Below are 23625 nucleotides of genomic sequence, written 5' to 3' on the forward strand. Positions count from 1 at the left end.
TAATGATTGCTATATTGACCGATTTCTACTGTACACTCTTTAACCCTTATCCTTGAGTGGCCTCTGGGCCTTGATAATGTGGTGATGCCTTTGTAAAAAAAAAAAAAAAAAGAAAGCCTTTGTCTGATGTAACTTCTGACCTTCAAATGTATCTTATCGAGCTTGAGAATCTGTGTAGAATTTCAAGTCTACTATGGGGTGACTTGTTCTCATTCTGTCAGCGCCATGACTGAGTAGAAGCCTTTAGTAATTTGTAATTGTATTCTTAATGTCACCCATGCTGAGAATGGAAGCTTGGTGTGATGGATAACATTTCTTCTAAAGGTTGAATATTCAGTCCTCAGTACAGACAATACGAAGAATACAATTACAAATTACTTGAGGCTTCCAGTCATGACTGATGGAACAACAAAAAACTACCTTTTCTGTTTGGAAATATTATTTTATTATTTTCATTTTTCGTCTTCTTGTATCATGCTGAGGTTAGATGTTTTGTGAACGATTTCCAACTTTTCTTGTCTGTTGTCATTTCACTTGTGCTGCCCATCAGCATAAGCTTGCCATCAACTGATCTCCTTCATGTCTTAAGCAACCTACCACGTACGAGGTGCCCTCAATAAGTTTCTAAACTTGATAGCACACACATAAAACATTAGTCCCCTTCGAAGTAATCTCCTTCGGATGCAATGCACCTGTTGTATCATTCTAACAACTTCTGGAAGGCCCTATGGAAATTGTCTTGTGTGAACGTGCCAATGATCCCTTGTCACAGCATCTTTCATTTCCTCAGTTGTCTCATAATAGAAGCCTCTAAGGTTTTCCTTGAGGGAATAACCAAAAATCACATGGAGCAAGGTCTGGACTATAGGGAGGGTAAGGAACTGTCTTAATGTCCATCTTGGTCAAATGGTCTGTGACAAGGATAGAGTTTTAGACTGGTGCACTCGCACAAATCTTCCACATCTTCAGTTTCTCACAAATAACTGTATGTACAGTTCCTACACTGGCATCAAACTGTGCACTTATTGTCTCTATATGGTCCTTATCCATGAAATTCTTTATTTGGCCAATCAACTTTGGTGTTCTGACTTCCTTACTCCTCTCACACCTCTCATCATCCCTCACAGACTCTCTGCCTTCCTTGAATCTTTTATGCCATTCAAAAACCGATGCCAGATTCAAGAAAGATGGTCCAAAGCAGTCTGAAGCATTCCATACGTTTCTGTGGCATTTTTTCCAAGTTTAAAACAGAATTTTATTGCATATCGTTCTTCTAAAGTGTCTTCACGTCCAGATTACATTTTTGAAATTCAGCAGCTGTGACAGTCAGGTTTTAATAGAGTGTATTCCAATTCCTGCTGTAGCTGTTCATTTGAAAATGAAAATCATAAAAATTAGTCAGTCATCTCATAAGATGTATAGCAATAACATACTGAATTTTCAAGAGTCTACAACAATTTTAAATGCCTGTACAAAAAATGTCTGGAAATGTATTGAAGGCACCTCATAGCTTTGGACCATTGACATGTGGAACACACTTTGGAACATTTCATGTTACTGATAGCGAGCGATGTAGCCATATTATGAGGATCATTCCAAAAGTAAGGCCTCTTATTTTTTTTTTTTTAACTAAAAAGGTAAAATATTGAAGAGCTATAAAAACGGAAGTGGTACAATTAAAATGAGTGACCTTTTGTGCCCAAGAATTTATTTTTCTACATAATTCTTAATGCTCTTTCATCAGCCTCTTTTGATGCCTCGGTTGTAAAAGTGTGAGCGTGCTTTCTCAGTCGCATCTCTGTTGCTACTCTGAAATCGACGAACCCATTTCCTGCCTGTCCTGGCATCAACTGTATAAACGTTCAATAGGTGCTGGTGAATTCAATCAGCTCAATTTTTTTTGCATGGAGGAATTCAATGACGCATCTCTGTTTCTGATGCATGTTCACAACAGGGGGGGGGGCTATCTTAGAGTCTCATGCCATTAATATCTACAACAGAAAGATGAAACTTTCAGGTCATGAATGCATGAGTTCAGCCATCATAACAATGCAATTTGCAATCCTCTCTGATTCATTTGGGTGGAATAAAAAAAATAGGAGGCATTACTTTTGGAACCTCCCTCATAGTTGAGATATCATTGTACAACATATTTTTGTATGGAAGCTTGTAGAATGAGATCGTCAAGTTTTCCTTCATCCGATGAAGAAAATTTCCAGTCTACAGGCCTGCGTGCCCTCCGGGGCTCGGGTGACAAGATCAAAGTGTAGTATCTGTTCCGACAGATACTGCGAGCAAAGACCAAATGTGGGTGCAACCCCACATACCTGACCTTTAACCAGCTCCCATTTCCCACCTCTCGGGAGCTGGTCCCCTTTTTCCCTTCCCTCTCCCTTCACTCCTCACATTAAAAATTGGCCTTGTGCCTAATTTACTCGGTGGGGGAGCAAATAAATACCCTCAAGTCTACTTCTGCATACAAAATTTCTAACAGATACAAATTATCGATCCTCATCTAAGAAATTTTTTAACATAATAATCACATCATTTTATTCTTTTTATTTTTTTACCAACAGCGCTTCTTACCCAATGTTCTATCGTGAGGTGTTTGCTGAGCTTGTGGCTGTTGCAAAAAAAATTTCTTCAGGCAACAAAAAGGGTGAATCATACGAAGTGAGTTTGCTTTGTTTATTTTTTTAATTTTTTAATTTTTTTTTTAAATATATCAGAAAGGAATGGAGCAAGTGATTAATTTGTAACTCTCGCTTCCCTTATTTTGTCCTTTAGTTCTCACATTCAATGAGCAATGTTTCTGACAAAGGGCGAAGTATTGCTGTTTTCCAGGTCGGAATCTATCCATTTAGCACTTATTGTTCACTAGTTGTTAATCTTGAAGTAGCATTCTAATTTTTTTTAGCTCCTTAAATCAAGTAGCTTCATGTCTTGTCTAGAGCAATTTCTGTAAAAAACAGTGATTTTCTTGAAGTCAAAACTATAACGATGATCATCTAATGAAGGTAAACTTCCATTCTTACCTGAGGATGAATAAGTCTGAAGCAGAAATGAGTAAGGAAATCAATGAAAATGAAAGTACACAACTGAGTTATTTCCCCTTATTTTGCTATTGGTTTTGTTGAACTACAAATAGAATGGAAAGATGTCGATGTGTATTCAGATTGTGCACATATAGCGATAAACAAAGCTTAAAAACTTTTATATTGTATCTACTTGTCATGGAATGAAGATTGTATATTCCAAAATTCATAAAAATTGACTAGGTATTTTTTTTTATTTCTGGAAAACAAATTTATTACTTTTTACCAATAGGTGACAGACGAGGCCATGATTTTTTTTTTTTTTTTTTTTTTTGAGAATATAATGAGAGATCATCTGATTATTTTTACAGTTTTCACATGCATTAGGGTTATCTGATTCTTTGATTGTAATATTGATGCATTTTTCACTCTCAGTAAAAAAATAATAACTAAAAAAAACTATTTGATCAAATTACATGATTTTTGGAAATTTTCATCTTTGTCCAGTGACTGGTACATACATTGTACAGATATTTCTGTATTTTCTTTCATTTTAAATGCCGCTATAAGTGTGATCTGAATAAGCACTGATAAGTCTCTGTGCTAGTTGGAGCCAGTAGTTCATTGCTTATACGTACTCGTTAAGACACATAGCTGTTGTTGCTCTCTCTCAAGTTTGAAAGCTTTTTAGTTTAAAAAAAAAATCATGCATCTTAGGCTTTTCTTAATGAAGAAGATCACTGTGTGCTTTTGGATAATTCATCACTGGTCTAAGGAAGATAACTCCATTTTACTAAGAGATCCATTTATTTTTCATACTAGCGGGGGTACCCGGCGTTGCCCGAGTGTTTGTTTCCGGGACGGGGGGGGGGGGTTTAAAAAATATTATGGTAGGTAAGTAGGAAGGATCAAACCCGGAGTCATGAGTAAAAGTAGGAAAATAAAGTGTGAAAAAAAAAAAAAAAAATCTGCAACGTTAACAGTCCGGCCACCAAGAAAAGTCCATTCCAGTTGTTTAGGAAAAAAAAAAAAACAAAAAAAAACGACTACGGTAGGTTGGCGCGAACGTGAAAATATAATGTGAATTATCCAGCACGCTAACCACTACGCCACAGAGCACTGCAGCTTAGTTTAGTGATTTTAAATAACTTCACATGAAAGAACTACGAAGCCAAACCGGTGTTCTCTTCTCAACTGTTCCTTGTGAACGATCCCCAAACGGTGTTAAGTGGTAGCAGGGGGAGGAGGAATTTATTAGAGAGAAAATATTTTACCACTTCCATTGATCTTAACCGATTTTGGCCGTGACTTCTCAGCAGAAAAAGTATAGAAATCTAAGATTATCGAGGAATTTGAGAAATAATAAGCCTATAACACACCTCAGATATTGTTCTGCCATTTGTGCATATTATATTTGCATGAAATATCTTGATTTTTAATCCTATTAATGTCAAAATCCGACGGGAAAAAATGAGTTCATTTTATTTATATAGAGAAGATGAGAATCTGGGATGTTAATCAATGCAAAATATTTAGCATTACAAAAACATTAATAACAAAAAAGAAACTAATATTTGGGCTTGATATTGAATGCCCTAGAAAAGTCACTTCTGATTAATTACAAATATATATATATATATATATATATATATATATATATATATATATATATCCTTACAATTCTTCAAAGTTGTGTTTTCTTAATAAAAAATGTAGTTGAAAAAATAACAATTCGATGCTTATGCAGAGAAGTTATCGTGCTGTTTTTAAATAGTATTTTCAAGGTAAATTCAAGTTTTATGGTATCTTTATTTTATTAAATTGTTATGTGAAAGTACAGAATAGTTGTAAAATATCCTCCTCTCTCCATGTTAAGACTGGGTTTCTAAATAACGTTATTATTTCAGCACAGTAACTTCTCTGCATAATTAAAAAAAACAAATCCTCAGCAATTAAAAATGCATTTTGCTTTTTTGTTATTAATGTGTTTTGTAATGTTAAAACTTTGTTACATTAAATAAAGCGGTTGAAAAACAAATAATTTTTTTTTTTTTTGTTACAATTAATCAGAAGTGACTTTTCCAGGGCATTTTTATAATTAATCGGAAGTGAGGAGAACTGCTGGAACACGCCGAGCACTGATCAATTGTTAAAATGCTAGATAAAAGAAAATTTTTTTTTTTATTTGCATTTTGTAAAAAAAAAAAATATTCAAGTAATTTTTGGGGGTGATGATGTGGGGGAGGTATTTTTACTTTTTATTTTTCAAATCTTTTGGTTGAGCGTTCGATTAACCAATGAAAATTTGAATTTTGAAATGGAATCAGACACTTTTTGGAATAAATTGGAAGAAGAAAAAAATTTTATTTTCTGTTTGTCTCTATCATAAATCACATTGCAGAAAGCTACTAAGTTGAGAAGTTTCCTTTTATTTTTTCTACCCCATCACCTCCCTCTTTGGCATTGACGGCCGGCCAGCAGTCGACTGAAAAAAATATTCCTTAAAAAATATCCTATTCTCTAATAGGTTACTCCCAAAACAAAGAACAGTAAATAATCAAAACTTTCACAAAAACTTTCTTTCTAGAGTCACTACTTATCAAGGCCCAGAGGTGACTCGAGGATAAGGGTTAAGGAGTCAATGGGACGATCTCGTAGTAATCATTAGTAGTAGAAATCTAGTAAATTGGGTTACTTAAGGGGATGGCTAATCAAGAACTTGTTTACATTGGACTTGAAGATGATCATATTGTAATCAGCTGGAAAGCAGAGAAACGGAAGAGAGTTCCACAGGCGTGCAATTCTAAGAAAGATGCTTTGTTCATGGTTCACATTTAGATTTAGGCACAGATAAAGAGTGGGGGAAATTATTGATAGTGATTTCAGCTAGATGAGTGTTTTTTGTGAAAGTTTGGCAAGGGGGGGACCATAGATTTGAGCTCAGATGAGCACTTGCCATGATAATAACAATAAAGCAGAGACAGGCTTGCAACGTGTGGGAAAGAGGTTGCAGAGAAAAGAAAAAGGCATCCCTCACTAGACTACAAAGTCTATTTTGAACTCTGTCAAGGCAGGATAAGGTCTTTCTAGCAGATGTTGCAACAGTACTCCATCCTTGGGCATACTTGGCTCTTATACAGGTAGAGATTTGCATCAGTAGTGAGATATCTACTTGAGTGGTAGATTTTTCTAGCCACCCTGGCAATAGATTTAATTTAATCCATTTGTCCCATTTCAGATCAGTAGTAAAGGTTAGGCCCAGAAGCTTGTCAAAACATGGAGCCTTCCCAAGATGAGAGCCATTCATTTTGATTGATATCAGATGGGGATCAGAGTGTTGATGATATAAATGATAAAAGCTTGATCTTAGATGTATTAAAATTAACCAGCCACCTCTTTCTCCATTGTACCACGTGCTCAAGATCAGAGAGAACTGGGGTCATTTAAGTAATATATTCATAAGATTTTCTGGTATTTTGTCATATTTCACATATAATATAAATAAGCACCTGAAAATTACAGTTGACTTGAAAAGGAAATACTTACATTTTTTCCTTTCATTTTAATTTGATTATTTTTTCATACAAATTTCACTTAATTTTTTGCAAATGGATCAGAAAATAACACTTTCTCATCAAATTGAACAATTATCACACTTTTCATAAACTGTAAAATGATTAAATTATAAAACGTTGATTTCGTACAATCACAACATAAAAATATTTGTTTCTTATAACTAGACATTTAGTTCAAACTGATGAATCTAATATTTCGTTCTATGATATTTAAGCAGTTAGAAAGAGAAATTGAGGTGGGGTGTGGAAAATTGATTATAAGGAAGTTTGTGTTGAAAATATAAAAAAAACATAACATGTAGTGTGAAAAGATAGAAAAGAAAAGAGAAGTTCTAAACTTAAAATTTTTTTTTTATTTATTCATATCATACAACAAAAAAAATCGAGAGAATGTGTTTAAAAAATAACATGGATGTGTAGAGTGAGAAAAAAAGAGAGAGGGGGGAAGGTGTTTAAACTTTAAAAATTTTCTATTTTCTTATCCATGCCTCCTCAGTTACTGCTAGTTAACTTGACTAATCTATATTTAATTTCTTAGTCTGTCTGTCTGTCTGTTCCACTTTTTCTTGGAAAATACTGAGCCGATCTAGATTAAATTTTGTATGGACCTTTGTTATGATAAGGTGCAATGAACTAAGTATTATGGTATCTGTTCTGTGCACAGTTAGAGATTAACGGGGATTAGTCACCACAATACCACATTTCCTCTAGAAGTTTGGCATAAAGCACTCCTAAGTCAACGGCTGTAATTTTTGCCTGCTGGTCTATCTGTGTGTTTAACTAAAACTCAGGCACTACCAGAGATACATTTACAAACATTTGATTTTTCTTTTCAGGCGAGAAAAGAGAAAATTCTTGAATGGAGTTGGGCGGTTCGAATCTTCCATGTTTTGATTACTTTCGTCAAGGTTTGTTGCATTTTTTCTTCATGGATGTTTTAAACTGAAAAAAAAAAATGGCAAAAAAGATGAAAATTTTCACTCTTATTGTCTCTCCATCTTTTTGTCTTTTAATCAGCTTCTTTGTATTATGCCTTTAATGAATATTTTAAATAAATCTATATTAGAATGCTTAACGTGACCAAACAATCTCAAAACTTTACATTTGATGACAGAAGATATTGATGCAAGTGACTTTTCGCAACTTTATAAAACTGATGTGATCAGATAGTTTATGATCAGTAATAAAGCGTATAATGTGAGTTTGGAAAGTTTCTGACATAATTTTAAAGTCCAGTTGACGTATTCAAGTCTGTGTAAGACTACAGGAACGACATGTATATTATAGATTTTTGTTTTGATTTTTATGATATACATTTAGAAGTTAGGGTGGTTTTGTTTCTTTGTGAAGGTGGCAATCTAAGCTAATCTTGTGACCCCTCCCCCTCACTTTTTTATATTCTATCACTCTTGCTTTTCTGTTTATCAGCAGAAAAAGGAAAGAATAAAAATATTTTAAGTCTCCTTGCATTAAAAATAAGAGTAAAGAAAAATCTGTATTATGTATGTACTTGTGATGAAACGAACGTGTCGTATTCCAAAAATCATGTAAATTGATCAAGTAATTTTATTTTTATAAATAAAATCATTTTTGAGTGATTAATGGAAGTACAAATTATTGTTGAATTATCTCCCTATATTTCTTGATATTTTTTCCAAGATCGTGAGCGAGACAGTCACTTCTTGGTTACTCATAAAATTTTATTTATGTTCATGTTTATCCATTTACAAATGTTGTCTGTCTATTTTTTCTTTTGTCTACCCTATTATGTCTTTAACACATACACTTGATTGCTTAATGTGACCAAACAACCTCAAGACTACAGTTTTGAGGATATTAATGAAATATAAGTGACTTTTCGCAACTCTGTGATACTAATTGTTATAAGAGGCATAACTACGTATCGAACCAGATACGAAACTATATAAAAGCGCTACCATTTTAAGGTAGAGGCATCTTGTCTTGTTTGCAGTCTAGTTTTACGTTCTTTTCTTTTTTACAAGGTGGTCATCACTTATCATGGCCCGGAAGCGACTCAAGGATAAGGGTTATTGCATGTACAGTACGTTAGTGTGGAGATTTAATAAAGTGTCTACTTAAGGGGGCGGTTCATCAGGAATTTGTTTACGTTGGACTTGAAGACATCCAGGTTGTAGTCAGGTGGGAAGCAGGCAGACGGAACAGAGTTCCACAGGCATGCAGTTTTAAGAAAGAAGCTTTGTTCATGGAATCTACGTTTTGATTTAGGCACAGATAAAGAGTGGGGAAAATTTTTGACAGTGGTTTCAGCTAGACGGGTGTTTTTCGTAAAAGATTGGCATGGGGGGACCAGAGATTGGAGCTCAGACGAGCACCTGCCATGGAAATAACGATAAAACAAAGATAGGCCCGCAACGTCTCTTCTGTGGGAGAGAGGTTGCAGGGAAGAGAAAAGAGCATCCTCACTAAGCCACAAAGTTTATTTTATACTCTGTCAAGGCAGGATAGGCTGTTTTTAGCAGCTCCTGGCCAGATATGGCAGCAGTATTCCATCCTTGGACGTACTTGGCTTTTATATAGATAGAGAATTGCATCAGTAGTGAGATATCTTCTGGAGCGGTAGAAGGATCCCACCATCTTTCCAGCGACCTTGGCAACAGACTTGATGTACGTGTTCCATTTCAGATCAGGAGTAAAGGACAAACCCAGAAGCTTGTCAAAACATGGGGCTTCTCCTAGACGAGAGCCATCCATTTCAATTGATGCCAGATGGGGATCAGAGCGTTGATGATGTAAAGATAGGAGTTTGGTTTTAGATGCATTAAAGGTAACTAGCCACGTCTTCCCCCACTGAACCACGCGCTCAAGATCAGAGGAGAGAGAATCAGAGAGAACTTTGTCATTTACAGCCTTTGATGTGTTGCCATAGATGGTCGTGTCATCAGCAGCATAGATGTAAATGAATGATTTAAGTATGTGTTTAGGGAGATCATTGATGTAGTTCAGGAAGAGAGTTGGGCCCAGGATTGACCCTTGAGGGACACCAGCATTAATACTGCAGGCCTCTGATTTTTGTCCATCGACCACTACTCTTATGAGCCTATTGGAGAGAAATGATTTAATGATTGAGAAAACATTTCCAGTTATACCGTAGCTGGAAATCTTGTGAAGTAGGCCCTTATGCCATACCTTGTCGAAGGCCTTTGATATGTCAAGAACAATTGCCCTAGAAAGGAAGCCTTTGTCAAGAGATTCACTAATCCTGTGAGATATAACCGTCAGCACATCTGCAGTAGATCTTGCAGAACGGAAACCATATTGCTTGTCACTAAGAAGGTTATTTCTGCTGAAGTGGTTGACTATTTCTCTATTTAATATGGATTCCAGCAACTTACTCATAACACACAGGAGACTTCTTGGTCTGTACTGAAAGGGAGATGATTTATCACCTGAATTCTTAAATACAGGGCATACTGATGAGGTTTTCCAGGGAGTCGGAGAGCACTTTTTCTTAAGGCAACGCTTAAACAGCTCTCACACGCTAAGTTCCTTTTTCTTTACCTTCATTTACATTTATCTAACTTCAAAAGCAAGTAGCCATTTTGTATTTGTATTATTGCGAAGTACTAATAAACCTTCTTTTAGTTACGCATCCCACTCGGCGTATTTTGTCATATTATTATATACCGTTGAAACAGGATGTAACACTAATGTGATACTAATGTGATCAGATAATTATATTTACATATTGTGGTTATATTTACATATTGTGCCTTGAGTAAGGTGGATGGCCAAACAAAATCAAGAGCAGAAGCTTGCTAACTCCTGATGGATGTAACAAGGGACATAATTCTGTTTCACAATGAATTACATCTTTTTTCATGCCCTTTATTAAGAAGACTTGATCACTGTAATGAAATGCATGATGTGGCTTTGGAAAGTTTCTACTTTTACACTCCAATTGATGTATTCAAGTCCATATAAACTACAGGAAAGACAAATGTGTTATAGATTTTTTTACTTTGATTTTTTTTATGGTATATGTGTAGAAGTTATTTTTATTTTTTGTTTGTGATTAGATGAAGATGAACATAAAGTGAACGACTTGGTCGAAGGACACTCAATCATGTTCGTGTGCATTCTGCAGCTAGCAGGGAAAGCGATAAATAATAAGCATTTATAACTGGTTTAGATTTATCATGCACTCATTGTGGTCATCTTGAGCAATCTTTCTTTGTCAGGGGTCAGCAACCTTTTGGAGCATGAGGTTCCAAAAATCTATGCGAAGAGGACCAAACAGCCTTAGCTCCTTTCTCATGAAGGGCAACAATGTTATTATTTATATAGATAAATATTTTTTGTGCATTTGAAGAAAACAAGTATTAAATATGATATCATTATATTTAAATGCTATTTTACTATAGTAACAGCAAGAAAAAAAAAAAAATTACAAACATATTTTACAAAAATATCTTTATTTTACTGCAGGAATAAAACAAATTAATAATACAATTAACAAAAATAAAAAAACAAAAAAAATTTGGTACTTGTGCACTTTTGCCACCGTGCTAAAATAGCATTTTTTGAAACATGGGAGGAGAGGATGTTTTGTAACTATTCTGTGCTTACACCTAAATATTTAAAAGAAAAGATATTGTGAAGCTTTTAACCTGAAAAAAACTATCTAAAAAACAAAAACATTCATTTATACATTAAAACACAATTAGAAAGAAGATACAATAAACAAACTAAAAGTAAAATACCTTAAGGTGGATGAACAGTTATGCCTTTTACAATTGCACAAATCTAACATAATGACAAAAAAAAAAGTGCATTTAGGTTTAAATTTTGATAAATAAAAATCAAAGGTAAAACATGTTCTCAAATAAATTTAAATAAAAATGTAAATTTTCACACAATATATTCAGTCTGTTCCACTATCACCCTGATCTGGTTATATTTACATATTGTGCCTTGAGTAAGGTGGATGGCCAAACAAAATCAAGAGCAGAAGCTTGCTAACTCCTGATGGATGTAACAAGGGACATAATTCTGTTTCACAATGAATTACATCTTTTTTCATGCCCTTTATTAAGAAGACTTGATCACAGTAATTGATTTATGCTAAACTGATAAACAAGACGCCTTAAAGAGAAAAAGTTGTTACACACTTCACATGGACATTTTTGTCTGAAATTATTTCATCTTTAGTAATTAGCAATTGTTTGGTATTAAAAAAAATACTCATTGTTTTATTCATGCCATTTTCAAGGTGGGAGTCTGATAATGATTTGAATGTAAAACTATTAAAAAAAATCTAATTGATTAAAACTCAAGATGGATGCCAAATCTGTTTTGACGGAAAAGGCTAAAATAAAAAAAATACTTGGTTTTTTTTAAAATTTGAAATATTGTTTTTACACAATAACAAGTCTTCATAACATAAAACATTTTGTTTGTTCTGATACAAAGTTCTAATTTATTTTTGAACATCTATATAATTGTATTTTTTATTCCTGTTGATTGTCAAAACATAATATTGACTAGAAATTCCATTAAAACTTGATACCTTTTGTATAAAAACAAGTTTTTTGTACGAAAAGGTTCTAAATAAAATTCTAAAACAGTTCAAATGATTTTGGTGCTTGAAGAAAAGATAACAATTAAAACATTGAATTAACAGTATATTCTGAACATTTTGAAAAATAATTTTATTACAAGACACAAAATACAATTTAAACCAAGTCAATAAAATAATTTTGTTTATATATTTATTTCCAAATAGGTTTGCAGTTTTTTATAACACAAAATTCATTATTTAATCAATTTTTAATTATGGTTTTCGTTTAAAAAATATTTATATTTAATTACTATTTGTTCCCTAGATTCATAATCACAGTTCATTGGCTTCAAAATAAGGACACCATCAACGCTCAAATTCCATCCTTATTTCTTTTTTTTACACTTAAGTCTCAGTCCTATAGATATTAACCTGCTTATTTTCGGTCCTAAATGAACTGCAAAAAAGTAATTGGTCTATTCTTTCAAAAGGGGTTTAGAGGGTCTGATTAACTGTTTATTTATTTTTTTTATCATACGTCCTACTTTTTTTGTTATGCTTTTTTTTGTTACTTCTAATGAATTGTACATATAGTGTCCAGAAAGTCACTGAAGCGTTTTGAACTGAAAGAGATTCTTTATTTTTGATGATATCTTTCTGTAACTTTAACACAATTTGGTTAAAACATTAAAAAAAAAATGCAAAATTCAAACAGTCTTTATTTATGAAAAATAATGTCTTTTAAATGTTGCTCATTTTCAGCTTCTCATATTTATACTCTTTCCAAAACATTATTCACAACGGATTGTGATTTAACTTCCTTATTTCATTCCTGATGTTTTCCTTCAATTCTTACAGGGTTTAGGGTGTCCAAAAAGTCACTGCAATAATTGTTATTTTCATGTAACTGCCAACTTTCTTCAGGTGTTTCTTGTTGAACTCGGAAATTTGCATGAAATTTCAATATGAGATTCTTTATTCAATCCACTGCTCTCATTTTGTCAGCCATGACTAGATAGAAGTTCTAAGTAATTTGTAATTGCATTTTGAGTGTTTTCTGCACTGAGGATTGAACCTTCAATCCCCGAAAAAGTTTAAGTTAGAACTGAATTTTACTAAGTATTTTATTCACTACAAGTTTGATAAGATACACTTGAAGAAATTTGGAGGTTACAATTGATTGAAACATTGTAAAAATAACACTCAAAATGAGAACAGCAGTCTGAAGAATCCAAATATGAAAATTTAATCTGTAAAAATCTATGAAACAATGTTATGTGTATTTTCACACAGAACTTAATTATTCTTTCTGAACTAGTTCTGTTTTTTTTTTTTTTTTAATTTAATATTGAAGTTCAATCCCAGTACAAATCAGATCATAGTTCTTTCTTTTCTTTTTTTAAATGCAAGTTTTTAAATTTTCTAAAACTTAAAAAAAAATCTTGTTTATTATCGACAGTTTGACTTTTTAGCATGTGTCATTTCTTCCAAACAGTATGACATAATTTTTAATTCCACAGGCGGAGATAGTGCTCTTTCACTTTTAAGTTTTCCTAAGAGTTTTTGATCATAGCATAATTTTTATTTTTTATTTTCTTTAAAGAAATTTGATGCTCTCGTGAATTTAGGAACAGCTCTAAAGGTGAGTGAATTGTTTCTTTTTTTTATTTTTTCTCTCTCTTCTTTTCTTGACATAAATGCAACATTCAAGCTGGTCAGAATGAACTTCAATTTTTACTATTAATCTATATATAAAGTGGTGTCTGTACCGGGCAACTCCGAGTACGTCTGCTAGTACTATGTAAAGCACCTGTTTTTTTTTTTTTTTAATTTAATTGCGAATCAACTATTAACTATTTTTTCAAATTATTTGTATTTACATGTTATTAACTTTCCTTTTTAATCAGGAATAAATTTAAACAAATGGAAGATTTTATAGAAGTTACCATTCCAGGGTGAAATTTGTTCTGTTTTTCTGTTCACTGATGGGCGTAGAAATTTCATAATTGTAGTAATAAAATATTTATTTTCTATTAACAGACCGGTCGTGTTTTTGTAGATGCTTTCACTGTCCAAGCGATGCCATTGTTGGATCTGATGTATCGGAGCCAGTATGAGAATATTCAAGCATTGTTAAAAAGCATGCAGCTGAGTACAAGATCTCTTCACCATATTTGTGGACATTCTAAAGTGAGTTATGTCCCCTTATTTAATGCCTCAATTTTTAAAACTCACAAGTTGTCACCCCTTGAAGTTGTGAGTTATACCCCCTTAATTAAATAGTAAGATAGTTACTATTTAAAGTTATGAATTGTCTCCCCCTGTCACGGAAATTCTGTGTGTGTTTTTTATCCATTTGTCTTACTCGCTTAAATTATCCTAAATTGAATCATTAAAATATTTTCATTATAAAAAAAAATATATGTAATGAAAACAATCATTTATTTTTACTCTTGTTTACCTGAAACAGATTAAAGGAACCAATTTTTAGGACCATATCTACTTACATTGTGTAGGGAGTTAAGCAGCAGCAATAGCATGTCTGTTCACATTACACTTTAACTTCTGCATGCCAATACAGTTAGGGGAGCAGGAGACTGGAAGGGAATTCTAAAGATTATCAGTTAGAGGGAAGAAACTATTAGAGTAGAAGATTTTCTAACATCTAGGGATTTGACCAGTGAAGGAGTGCGATTTTGCTTCTTGTTAGGTGTATATGCATCAAGGGGTTATAAGTGTAGTAAGTTCATCAGAGCACATTCCATTAAAGTACTTCTAAAACAGATACAGGGATGCAACATTAGTGATGGGACTGGAATTTATTTATAATATATAATATAATTTATTTACTGATAATGTGGGATTTATTAGATGTGAGACTCTTTTTTTTGTCCCTGTTCAAAAGGGAGAGACTAGTGAGACATCAGCTTAGATTTGGCAATAATATGTCATGCATCGTGGATTTGTAGAGATACAGGATACTCTTACGCGTGGGTAATTTTTTAGCACGTTTGAGGGAACCAAACTTTCTTTGCAGCAACCTCGGCAATATCCTCAATGTACTTGTTTCAGTTTATGTTGCTTTTGTCGGCATGAAAGGAATTCAGTTTGCAAATTTGTCAAAAATAATTTTTGATTTACCTACTTGTTGACCTATTTGCATTATAAAAAAAAAAAAGCATGTAAAGTTATAGTAAATATTCCTTATGAATAAATTAATAAAGGGGACCGACATTTTGTTATTTTAGGAAGTACAGTACCAGAATAGAAGGGACTAAGATAGATTCTGTCATTTTCTATTGAATATAAAATGTTTTTATACAATACTTTGTCACAAGTGAATATGTAAAAATAAATTGTTTTTGACAAATTTCCCAATTGTATATCCTTAAAAAATAATAATTTGATGACAATAAGGACATTTACCAATTACTTGTTATTTTGAGGCATTCTTTATTTACTGTTCTGGTATTTATTAATTTTAAAATATATAAATCTATTTCATTTCGAATATATATATTAATTTATTCATTTTAATAAACAAAATTACCACAGGTTGCAACAATAAATCTACTGTTTCAGTCTAAAAAGAAATCGTCAGGCGGTAATAAACCTCTCGTCTTTCAGTAAATGACTGGCATCGAGTAAGACCAGAGGTTTATTGTCGCCTGATGATGTCTTTTTAGACTGAAACAATAAATTTATTATAGTGACCTATGGTAATTTTGTTTACTTAAATTGAATAAAATAATATCCTGCTCTTTTCATTGACACTGTCAACAACCTCGTTGAAATTCAATGGTTTTTACTTTTAGACATTTTTAACCTGGGAAAATAGATTAAATAAAGAACTGTAAAACTGAATCTTGAACTATTGGATTATTAGCTGTTTATAATTATCAGCCGCAAACAGATCCTACAATATTGATATAATACAGCAGATAAAATAATTGATGCAACATTTGGAGTAATCGCACTCTTGCAAATGGTTTGTTATCTTTCTACACAATAACAATGGAAGAAAATTAGGATCGTATTTAGCCATGTCTATTATTATATTTGGGCAAAATTATTACTCTGTAGTCTATAAATTTTAATGGACACAATCATGCTGTGCACTCCTTTTATGTCATTTTTTATTTCAATTTATTTTTTATTTAGTTTTTGTATTGTCGTTTGGAGACATGATTAGTGGTAGAGCTAAGGAAGCTGTGTTTTTATGACTTTTAAGATAAACATGCTGAAACTTGTGGCAATTTACTTGTTATCAAATTACTTCGATGAATTTATTTTGGCATTACCTAAAAGGAATAAACAGCACAGTGTCCTGTGTGGATATTCATGTCCAGATGTCAATATTCTACAAATAAACACATGCCTATCCTTAATACTACCCTAATCTTAAGTCTAGATGTTGCATGTTAATAATGCGATTAATGTGGTACTAGCTTGAACCAACTTGCTTGTGTTCAAGTTAAGTCCAGAGGAGTCGAAAGATTAAGACTGCTAGGCTTCAACCTCATTGATTTCCATTGACGATGCATTGCACCTGCATGCTAGCAGGGCTCATGATGGAGGTTAGTGCATGTTGAGTGCAAGTTGTGTTAATGAGATGCTACCTTCCCACACATACACCTCAATATATAAGGGTGACACACATGAGATTTTGGGTAATCGCAGTCAAACAGCCCGAGAGTTCTTTAGTTAGATTAGAAACAGTTGGTCAGAACTAGAGAATCTTTATTCAAGATGAGAAGACGGAAAAAGAAGAAAGAGATCTGAATCGATTCAGAGATGCAGAGGCTCTATCCACGAGGAAAATTTGGAATAAAAACTGTCACTAAACAATAATATCCAAGTCATGTTTTTGGGAGAATGCACAAATTGTCACGAGGGGGCACCGCCCAAGGAAAGGAGAAAAGATATATGTCATAAGATCTCTTTATAATCTGTATATATGTGATACACACACTCATGACTGTATACACACATGTGCACACATAAAAGCAGACGATTATGGCCATACCATAATTATATAGAATCTATACACAAGAATATATACATCCTCCACAACAGAATATAGCATTGCGAAAAAATAACATTTTTTGGTGCTTGTCTAAAATTCGTCCTATATTAAAAAAACAAAAAAAAAAACAAATTTGCATGATATACTTTCAGAAAATATTGTACAATAGAAGTCATATGAATTGATCAAGTAGTTTTATTTTTAACTAAGAAAATCAAATTTTGCGCTCAAATGAACAGCGATGGTAGCACAATGAAAACAAAGGAAATAATCGTAGCACAACAAAACAAGGGAAATAACTCCAAATAATTCAAACTTGCAAGATTTTAGAAAGCTATTTTAAGCATGGAAACATAGGAAAAACACAAATTAGTTTAAAATGAATTTTCTTTATGAAAATAAGACTATTTAATCAATTTATATAAGTTTTGGAATACAATACTTTCTTTCTATCACGGATGCATATATATAATACAGATTTTTTCTTTTTGTTTTTTATATAGGAGAATTCTGTACAAGATCCATTTTTTTTTAATACAAATCTCTTACTGCTTTATTTTTTTTTTATTTATCCTATGGGTCAGCCATTTTCTAAAGCACCGTTCAGCTTTCAACTTAGCTATATATTTTTAAGAAAGAAGTACAAATGGTTTTGCATTTTTAAATCAAAGAAATCTTATCTAAGATCATGTTATAAAATGTTCTGTGTTTTGTATGCTTGATAATGCAGACCATTCAAGTCATGTCAGATAAGGTTTCATATCAAAATCTATTTCTTACAATTGAGGTCCTGAAAATACACTACATTTGAATATGATTGTCTATTAATGAAATTGTCTGCATCTCTTATAGATTGTGAAGAGTGTGGTGCTTACCAACCAAATTCCATTGGTAAAAAAGAGTCTGGAACAACTGATGCTGAGAGTAAAAGAGATGCTTTCTATAAATAAATGTGAAGAGGGCTACATGGTTGGAATCTTGAAGAACAGGGATTTAATGGTTGGTAAAAAGTTAAATTTTTTAAGATATTTTTTAGCAAATTATAGTCAAAATGTATTGTATAATTTCAGCCGATATTTTACAATTTTCAGTAAATCTAGCCAATATTTTACAATTTTCAGTAAATCTAGCCAATATTTTTGCAATTTTCAGTAAATCTAGCCAATATTTTTGCAATTTTCAGTAAATCCAGCCAATATTTTTACAATTTTCAGTAAATCCAGCCAATATTTTTACAATTTTCAGTAAATCTAGCCAATATTCAAGAATTTTCAGAAAATCTAGCCAATATTCAAGAATTTTCAGTAAATCTAGCCAATGTTTTTACAATTTCCAGTAAATCTACCAATGTTCAAGAATTTTCAGTAAATCTAGCCCATTTGTTAGAATTTTCAGTAAATCTAGCCCATTTTCTAGAATTTTCAGTAAATCTAGCCCATTTTCTAGAATTTTCAGTAAATCTAGCCCATTTTCTAGAATTTTCAGTAAATCTAGCCCATTTTCTAGAATTTTCAGTAAATCTAGCCAATGTTTTACAATTTTTAGTAAATCTAGCCAATGTTTTTACAATTTTCAGTAAATCTAGCAAATATTTTTACAATTTTCAGTAAATTTACCCAATATTCTACAATTTTCAATGAATTATCTCCCTTGCCTATTCTTGAGATTTTGTTTTTGTAACTGAACTTATGACTCTTTTTTCAAATATTTGTTTTTTTGTTTTAAAGTGTTGAAAATAAACTACCTACTAGCAAAAATATTCATTCCAGGATCGATTTATAAAGTGGAAACCTTTTATAGACCATTTAATTTATAAAAGGCATTAAACCTAAAATATTTCAATGAAAATCATTCCTAACTATTGTTAGAACTAGGTCTTACACAATTGAATTTATCAGATCAGAAAAATTAGGTTTTAAAATTATTTAAATTTTCACAAATTCTTAGAAACAGCATAATTATGGCGCAGATCTTAAATAAATTGAAGTAAAAGATTGGTGGATTGATTTTTTAGACGTTTTGTTTACTAAAAGGGAAGTAACCCTAACTTTACTTCCCTTATGTCAACTCATTTCTCTTATAAAAGAATTGCATGCATGTATGTTGGGATTGGGTAGAGAGTAGGAAACAGGCGCAAGGTAAAAAGGGAACGATAGACAGATATAGAGAAGTAAAAAAATAAATGTTTTAATAGAAATCTACTTTTGATCCAAGCAACGCTGGGTAGCCTTCTAGTTATATAAGATAATATTGACCAGATTTTAAAAGTTGAACCTAAATAGCATTTAAGCTGACAAATCAAACTTTAATTTTGTACTAGCCAACTTTAATTAGTTATTGCTGCACCATTTTATTTGCAAGAGATTTACATACTCTGTTACAATTTATTTAAAAAGCACTTTTGGCAGTTTTGATCTGCAAAGCTTAAACATAGATCGCTAATCTGGCTCCTTCAAAAAGAAAAATCTACAGATCTCTGTTGTTAATGTTTCAATAATTATCTCCCTTGTAGCTATAGCTCTTCCAAGCTCTGTGTGATATTTTTTTTGTGGATTGTTGCAGGGTGAGGAGATTCCTGCCGAGCCCAATGTTCCATCTCCAGCTACGCCTGAAGCGGAACCAGAGGAAGAAGATGAGGTGATGTCTGAGATAGAAGAGGAAGAGCAACAACTTAGTGATGTGGTAAGTATTAATCTGCGCAGCACCTTAATAAAAGGATTGAGTTGAATGATTGTTATGTTTTCAACCATGAGTGATCAAGAAACTAAATAGTCTTTTTACACATATTCACACTGTATTTATACGGAGGTCTTTTTATTCTCTCCGTCACTTTTTTCATCTTTGCCGCGTCATGTGTGGCTTTATTTAAAAACATTTTTTTTTTTTTTTTTTTTTACTGTTTTTTTTTTTTTTGGTCTCAAACAAGGCATAGTGCCACTAGGTCATAAATGGCTACTATTTGGGACCAGATTTGATGGGATACTATGAAGAGAGTCCGACAGCAAAATCTCTGTTCACGTTACACTTGAACTTCTGCATGTCAGTACAGTCAGGGAAGCAGGAGCCTGGGAGGGAATTCCAAAGTGTAGCAGTTCGAGGGAAGAAGCTATTTCAGCGGAAGGCTTTAAGGAATCTAGGAATCTCTACAATGTAGGGTGGGATTTGCTGCTTGTTTGGTTTGTCAGGGGTATTTACCTTGAGGAGGTACTAGAGCTTTGAGTTCATCCGAGCACTTACCATTGAAGTATTTGTAAAACAGTCACAGGGATGCCACATTGTAACGTTGTCCGGGAATCAACACATTATGTCCAGTTTCAGTCGCAAAGGAGACCAAGACAAAGTATAGGAAATAACTCCAACTCGTTTTTTGTAGCAACAACATTTTATTTCGTCATTCTCTCTTTATCGCTGTGATGTCCCTTATGTGATTGTCTTCTCGAGCGTCCTTTTACGCCTTGCAAGTGATTGTGAACATCATCCACATCCCAATATCTCGGACGTTATCTCGTCTCTTTTGTGATCATTCTCTTTCTTTCTTTATAGTTCTTTTTTTCCCTACCAGTGACGTAACTTCGCATGCATTTACATCTGCGCATTTGCGTTATGTTACAATATTTCACTGATGGGACAGAGGTTGAAGTTTAGCTAACAGTTTGGGAGCTATTAGGTTGGTGACTCTTTTTTTGAATCCTGTCTAGGAGGGAGAGACTAGTAGCAGATGCACCAAATGTGACAACAATACTCAATGCATGGGCGAATAGTGGCTTTGTAGAGGTACAGGATACTCTCGGGTGTGAGAGACCTTCTAGAACAGTGTCTAATAGTTGTTCGTCTCCTCATCTGTTTAATAAAATGAGTAAAACTTCTCATGCAAGAAAGACACACGAAAGATGTGCACTGAGTTTCTTCAAGGTTTTATTGGAGAGAATAAACATAGGAGAGAGACTACTGAGTAATGCTTTATTACCTAAACTTACTTTCTAATAAAATGAGTGATGGACAAATGAACAGACATCGATAACATTCAGCTTAGATTATTTCTACAATATTTGGCCATGTCCCAATCATATTGCTTCCAACAGAGAGACTGGACTGAAAATCTTTGTTTCTCTTGTTTGAAAATGTGACGTTGTCCTATTGATATAGAATTAAACAAAAGTAGATTGAAAAGGCAGGGACAAAGATCAAACTCCATACACAAAACATAGTTGAACAATATGAAGGTATTGTTTGACTATGTTTTGCCTACTGAGGTTTACCTTTGCCCCTGCCTTGTCGCTCATCTTTTGTTCAATCCTGAGAACAGTTCTGTTTTACAGATCTGGTTTGTCTTGATGAGCACTAAGTGTGACTCCCATCAAAGTCTATACTAACTAACTTAATTACTACTTCTGATGAAGGGTTCCTCTTGAATTTGAAACCATGTTTAATTTCAGAGGAGTTTCTGATAGGTAGTTATTCTATACAAGTCCTGGAGATGACAAATTCTTGGTAGACAGCTGTTCTGTACAGGTTCTGGACTTTATAATTTTGCAGCAAAAGAGCAAAAGATCCTTCTGGTGTTGACACGAAAAAATTAAGTGCTGGAATGCTAAAAAGATTTAATTTTTATGGAGCAATTCTGGTTTCTGATTGGCTGATAGCAGAGTGTGAATAAATTTGATTCGTCAGTTCCAATCAGCAGCAGCATTTATAAATAGAATCTCCCAACTTTGAGGGAGCATATCTTGATTATTCATAAAAGATATTGCAACAGTTCCTTACTATATAACATACCTCCAACCTGTAGGTATCACAAAACCAACCAGTTTAGTATATGGAAAATGGATATATATATATATATATATATATATATTTACCAGTGGTGAAAAAACCGGACTAGAGTGCTCAATGTGTAGTCAGAGCAGTATATAGGAAATTTATTACTGTGAGTCCAGAATGAGTTTACAAATTGTTTCAGCTAGAGGAAAATCCTCAAAGAGAGGAAAAAACCAACTAGCATCATTTTGACTTTATAACTTAGTCCATCTATGAATTCTGATGATGCTAGTTGGTTTTTTCCTCTCTTTGAGGATTTTCCTCTAGCTGAAACAATTTGTAAACTCATTCTGGACTCACAGTAATAAATTTCCTATATATATATATATATATATATATATATATATATATATATATATATATATATATAATATGAACAAATGATTAATAAAACATGTTAAAAGACATCTTGAAAAAGAGTTAAAAACATATTTAATTTTAAAAAAGGAAGCACAAGATAAGTGGATAGTCCTTAATCCGCGGAGTTTCGAAGAAATACTCTCCTTCTCATCAGAGGGCAGGAATTAGCAAAATGCAGGATCGGATTTTGCATATAAAAGTATTTAATGAAACTACAAGTAAGTCACAGATCTTACTTGGTTAAAAAATCTGTGACTTACTTGTAGTTTCATTAAATACTTTTATATGCAAAATCCGATCCTGCATGTTTTATTAATCATTTGTTCATATTATAAGCTCTATTTCCTTTTCGGTTTTATTGAGCTTTTACATCTGGCTGAGTTTATTTTACTTGTAAATATTAACTCTTTAATATTTATAATATATTTTAAGTTTACCATTTTGATTACTTTGGTAAACTTATTGTAATTTTTATTTTTATTTTTATATATATATATATATATATATATATATAGTGACAGTCCTCTCAATTCCTACAGACCGACAGTTTCGGCGATTTCAGTGGCTTTTTTGTCAGACTGAATTATGTTCCTGTGCAGTTCTAAAAGGTTAATCCTTCCAGGCTTTATCTCCTCGCTCTTTAAAAAGAGGTTAGTTTATTGCTAATCTACCGGGGAATGCTGACGGGACTTTTTGTAGAGCTTCCACTAGGGTGCTGACTTTTTTGAATCCCACTTTCCTGATATTGTGTCATGTCTTCCTGTTGTGAGAAGGAAATAAATTCAACTTTTTCTAACTTATTTACTTTTTGGCTTCATTCTGAGAGGAAAAGAGCAAATCATAAATATGGTGCCACAAAAGAAAAAATTTTTTTTAAATCCAAGTTGAAAACTTTTGGGAATTAAATTTTTGCCTTATCAAATTATGTTTCCATCTATTTTTACATGGTTCCAAGTCAGAGTTTTTAAGTAACAGTGGTTCGGTGGTTAACAGCATGGTCTGATGACCTGGGTGCCCAAAGTTCGAATCTAGTTTGTCTCAAAAAAAAAAAAATCACTTTTCACCTGATCTCTCCTGTAGAAATAATTCTGACTGAAGAAATATTCAGAAAACCAATGCAAACAATAGAATCTTTACATTCATCTGATATGCTATGACCATTAAAAGAAAAATCTGGCTTGATACTAGGAATCATATTAAGAAAATTCAATGTGTTAGCTGTTGAAATGAATCTTATATGGACAATGAGAGTTGTGCTTTCAGGTAATTTTT

At 32.8% G+C, this 23625-nt stretch overlaps 1 protein-coding gene across 1 annotated transcript in view; it reads left to right on the top strand.

Moving 5' to 3' along the window:
* LOC145243368 (Fanconi anemia group D2 protein-like) overlaps positions 1–23625 on the top strand; it is a 212310-nt gene that overhangs the window by 186529 nt on the left and 2156 nt on the right. Inside the window, exons 37-42 of the mRNA XM_080106191.1 lie at positions 2577–2673; positions 7447–7518; positions 13753–13791; positions 14190–14339; positions 18028–18174; positions 19738–19857. Of these exons, the coding sequence (XP_079962317.1) occupies positions 2577–2673; positions 7447–7518; positions 13753–13791; positions 14190–14339; positions 18028–18174; positions 19738–19857 (625 nt within the window). The remainder of the gene's footprint in view (positions 1–2576; positions 2674–7446; positions 7519–13752; positions 13792–14189; positions 14340–18027; positions 18175–19737; positions 19858–23625) is intronic.

The sequence above is a fragment of the Euprymna scolopes genome, chromosome 22, assembly GCF_053919585.1.
Source record: "Euprymna scolopes isolate OS-2025 chromosome 22, ASM5391958v1, whole genome shotgun sequence".
Classification (NCBI taxonomy): Eukaryota; Metazoa; Mollusca; class Cephalopoda; order Sepiida; family Sepiolidae; genus Euprymna; species Euprymna scolopes.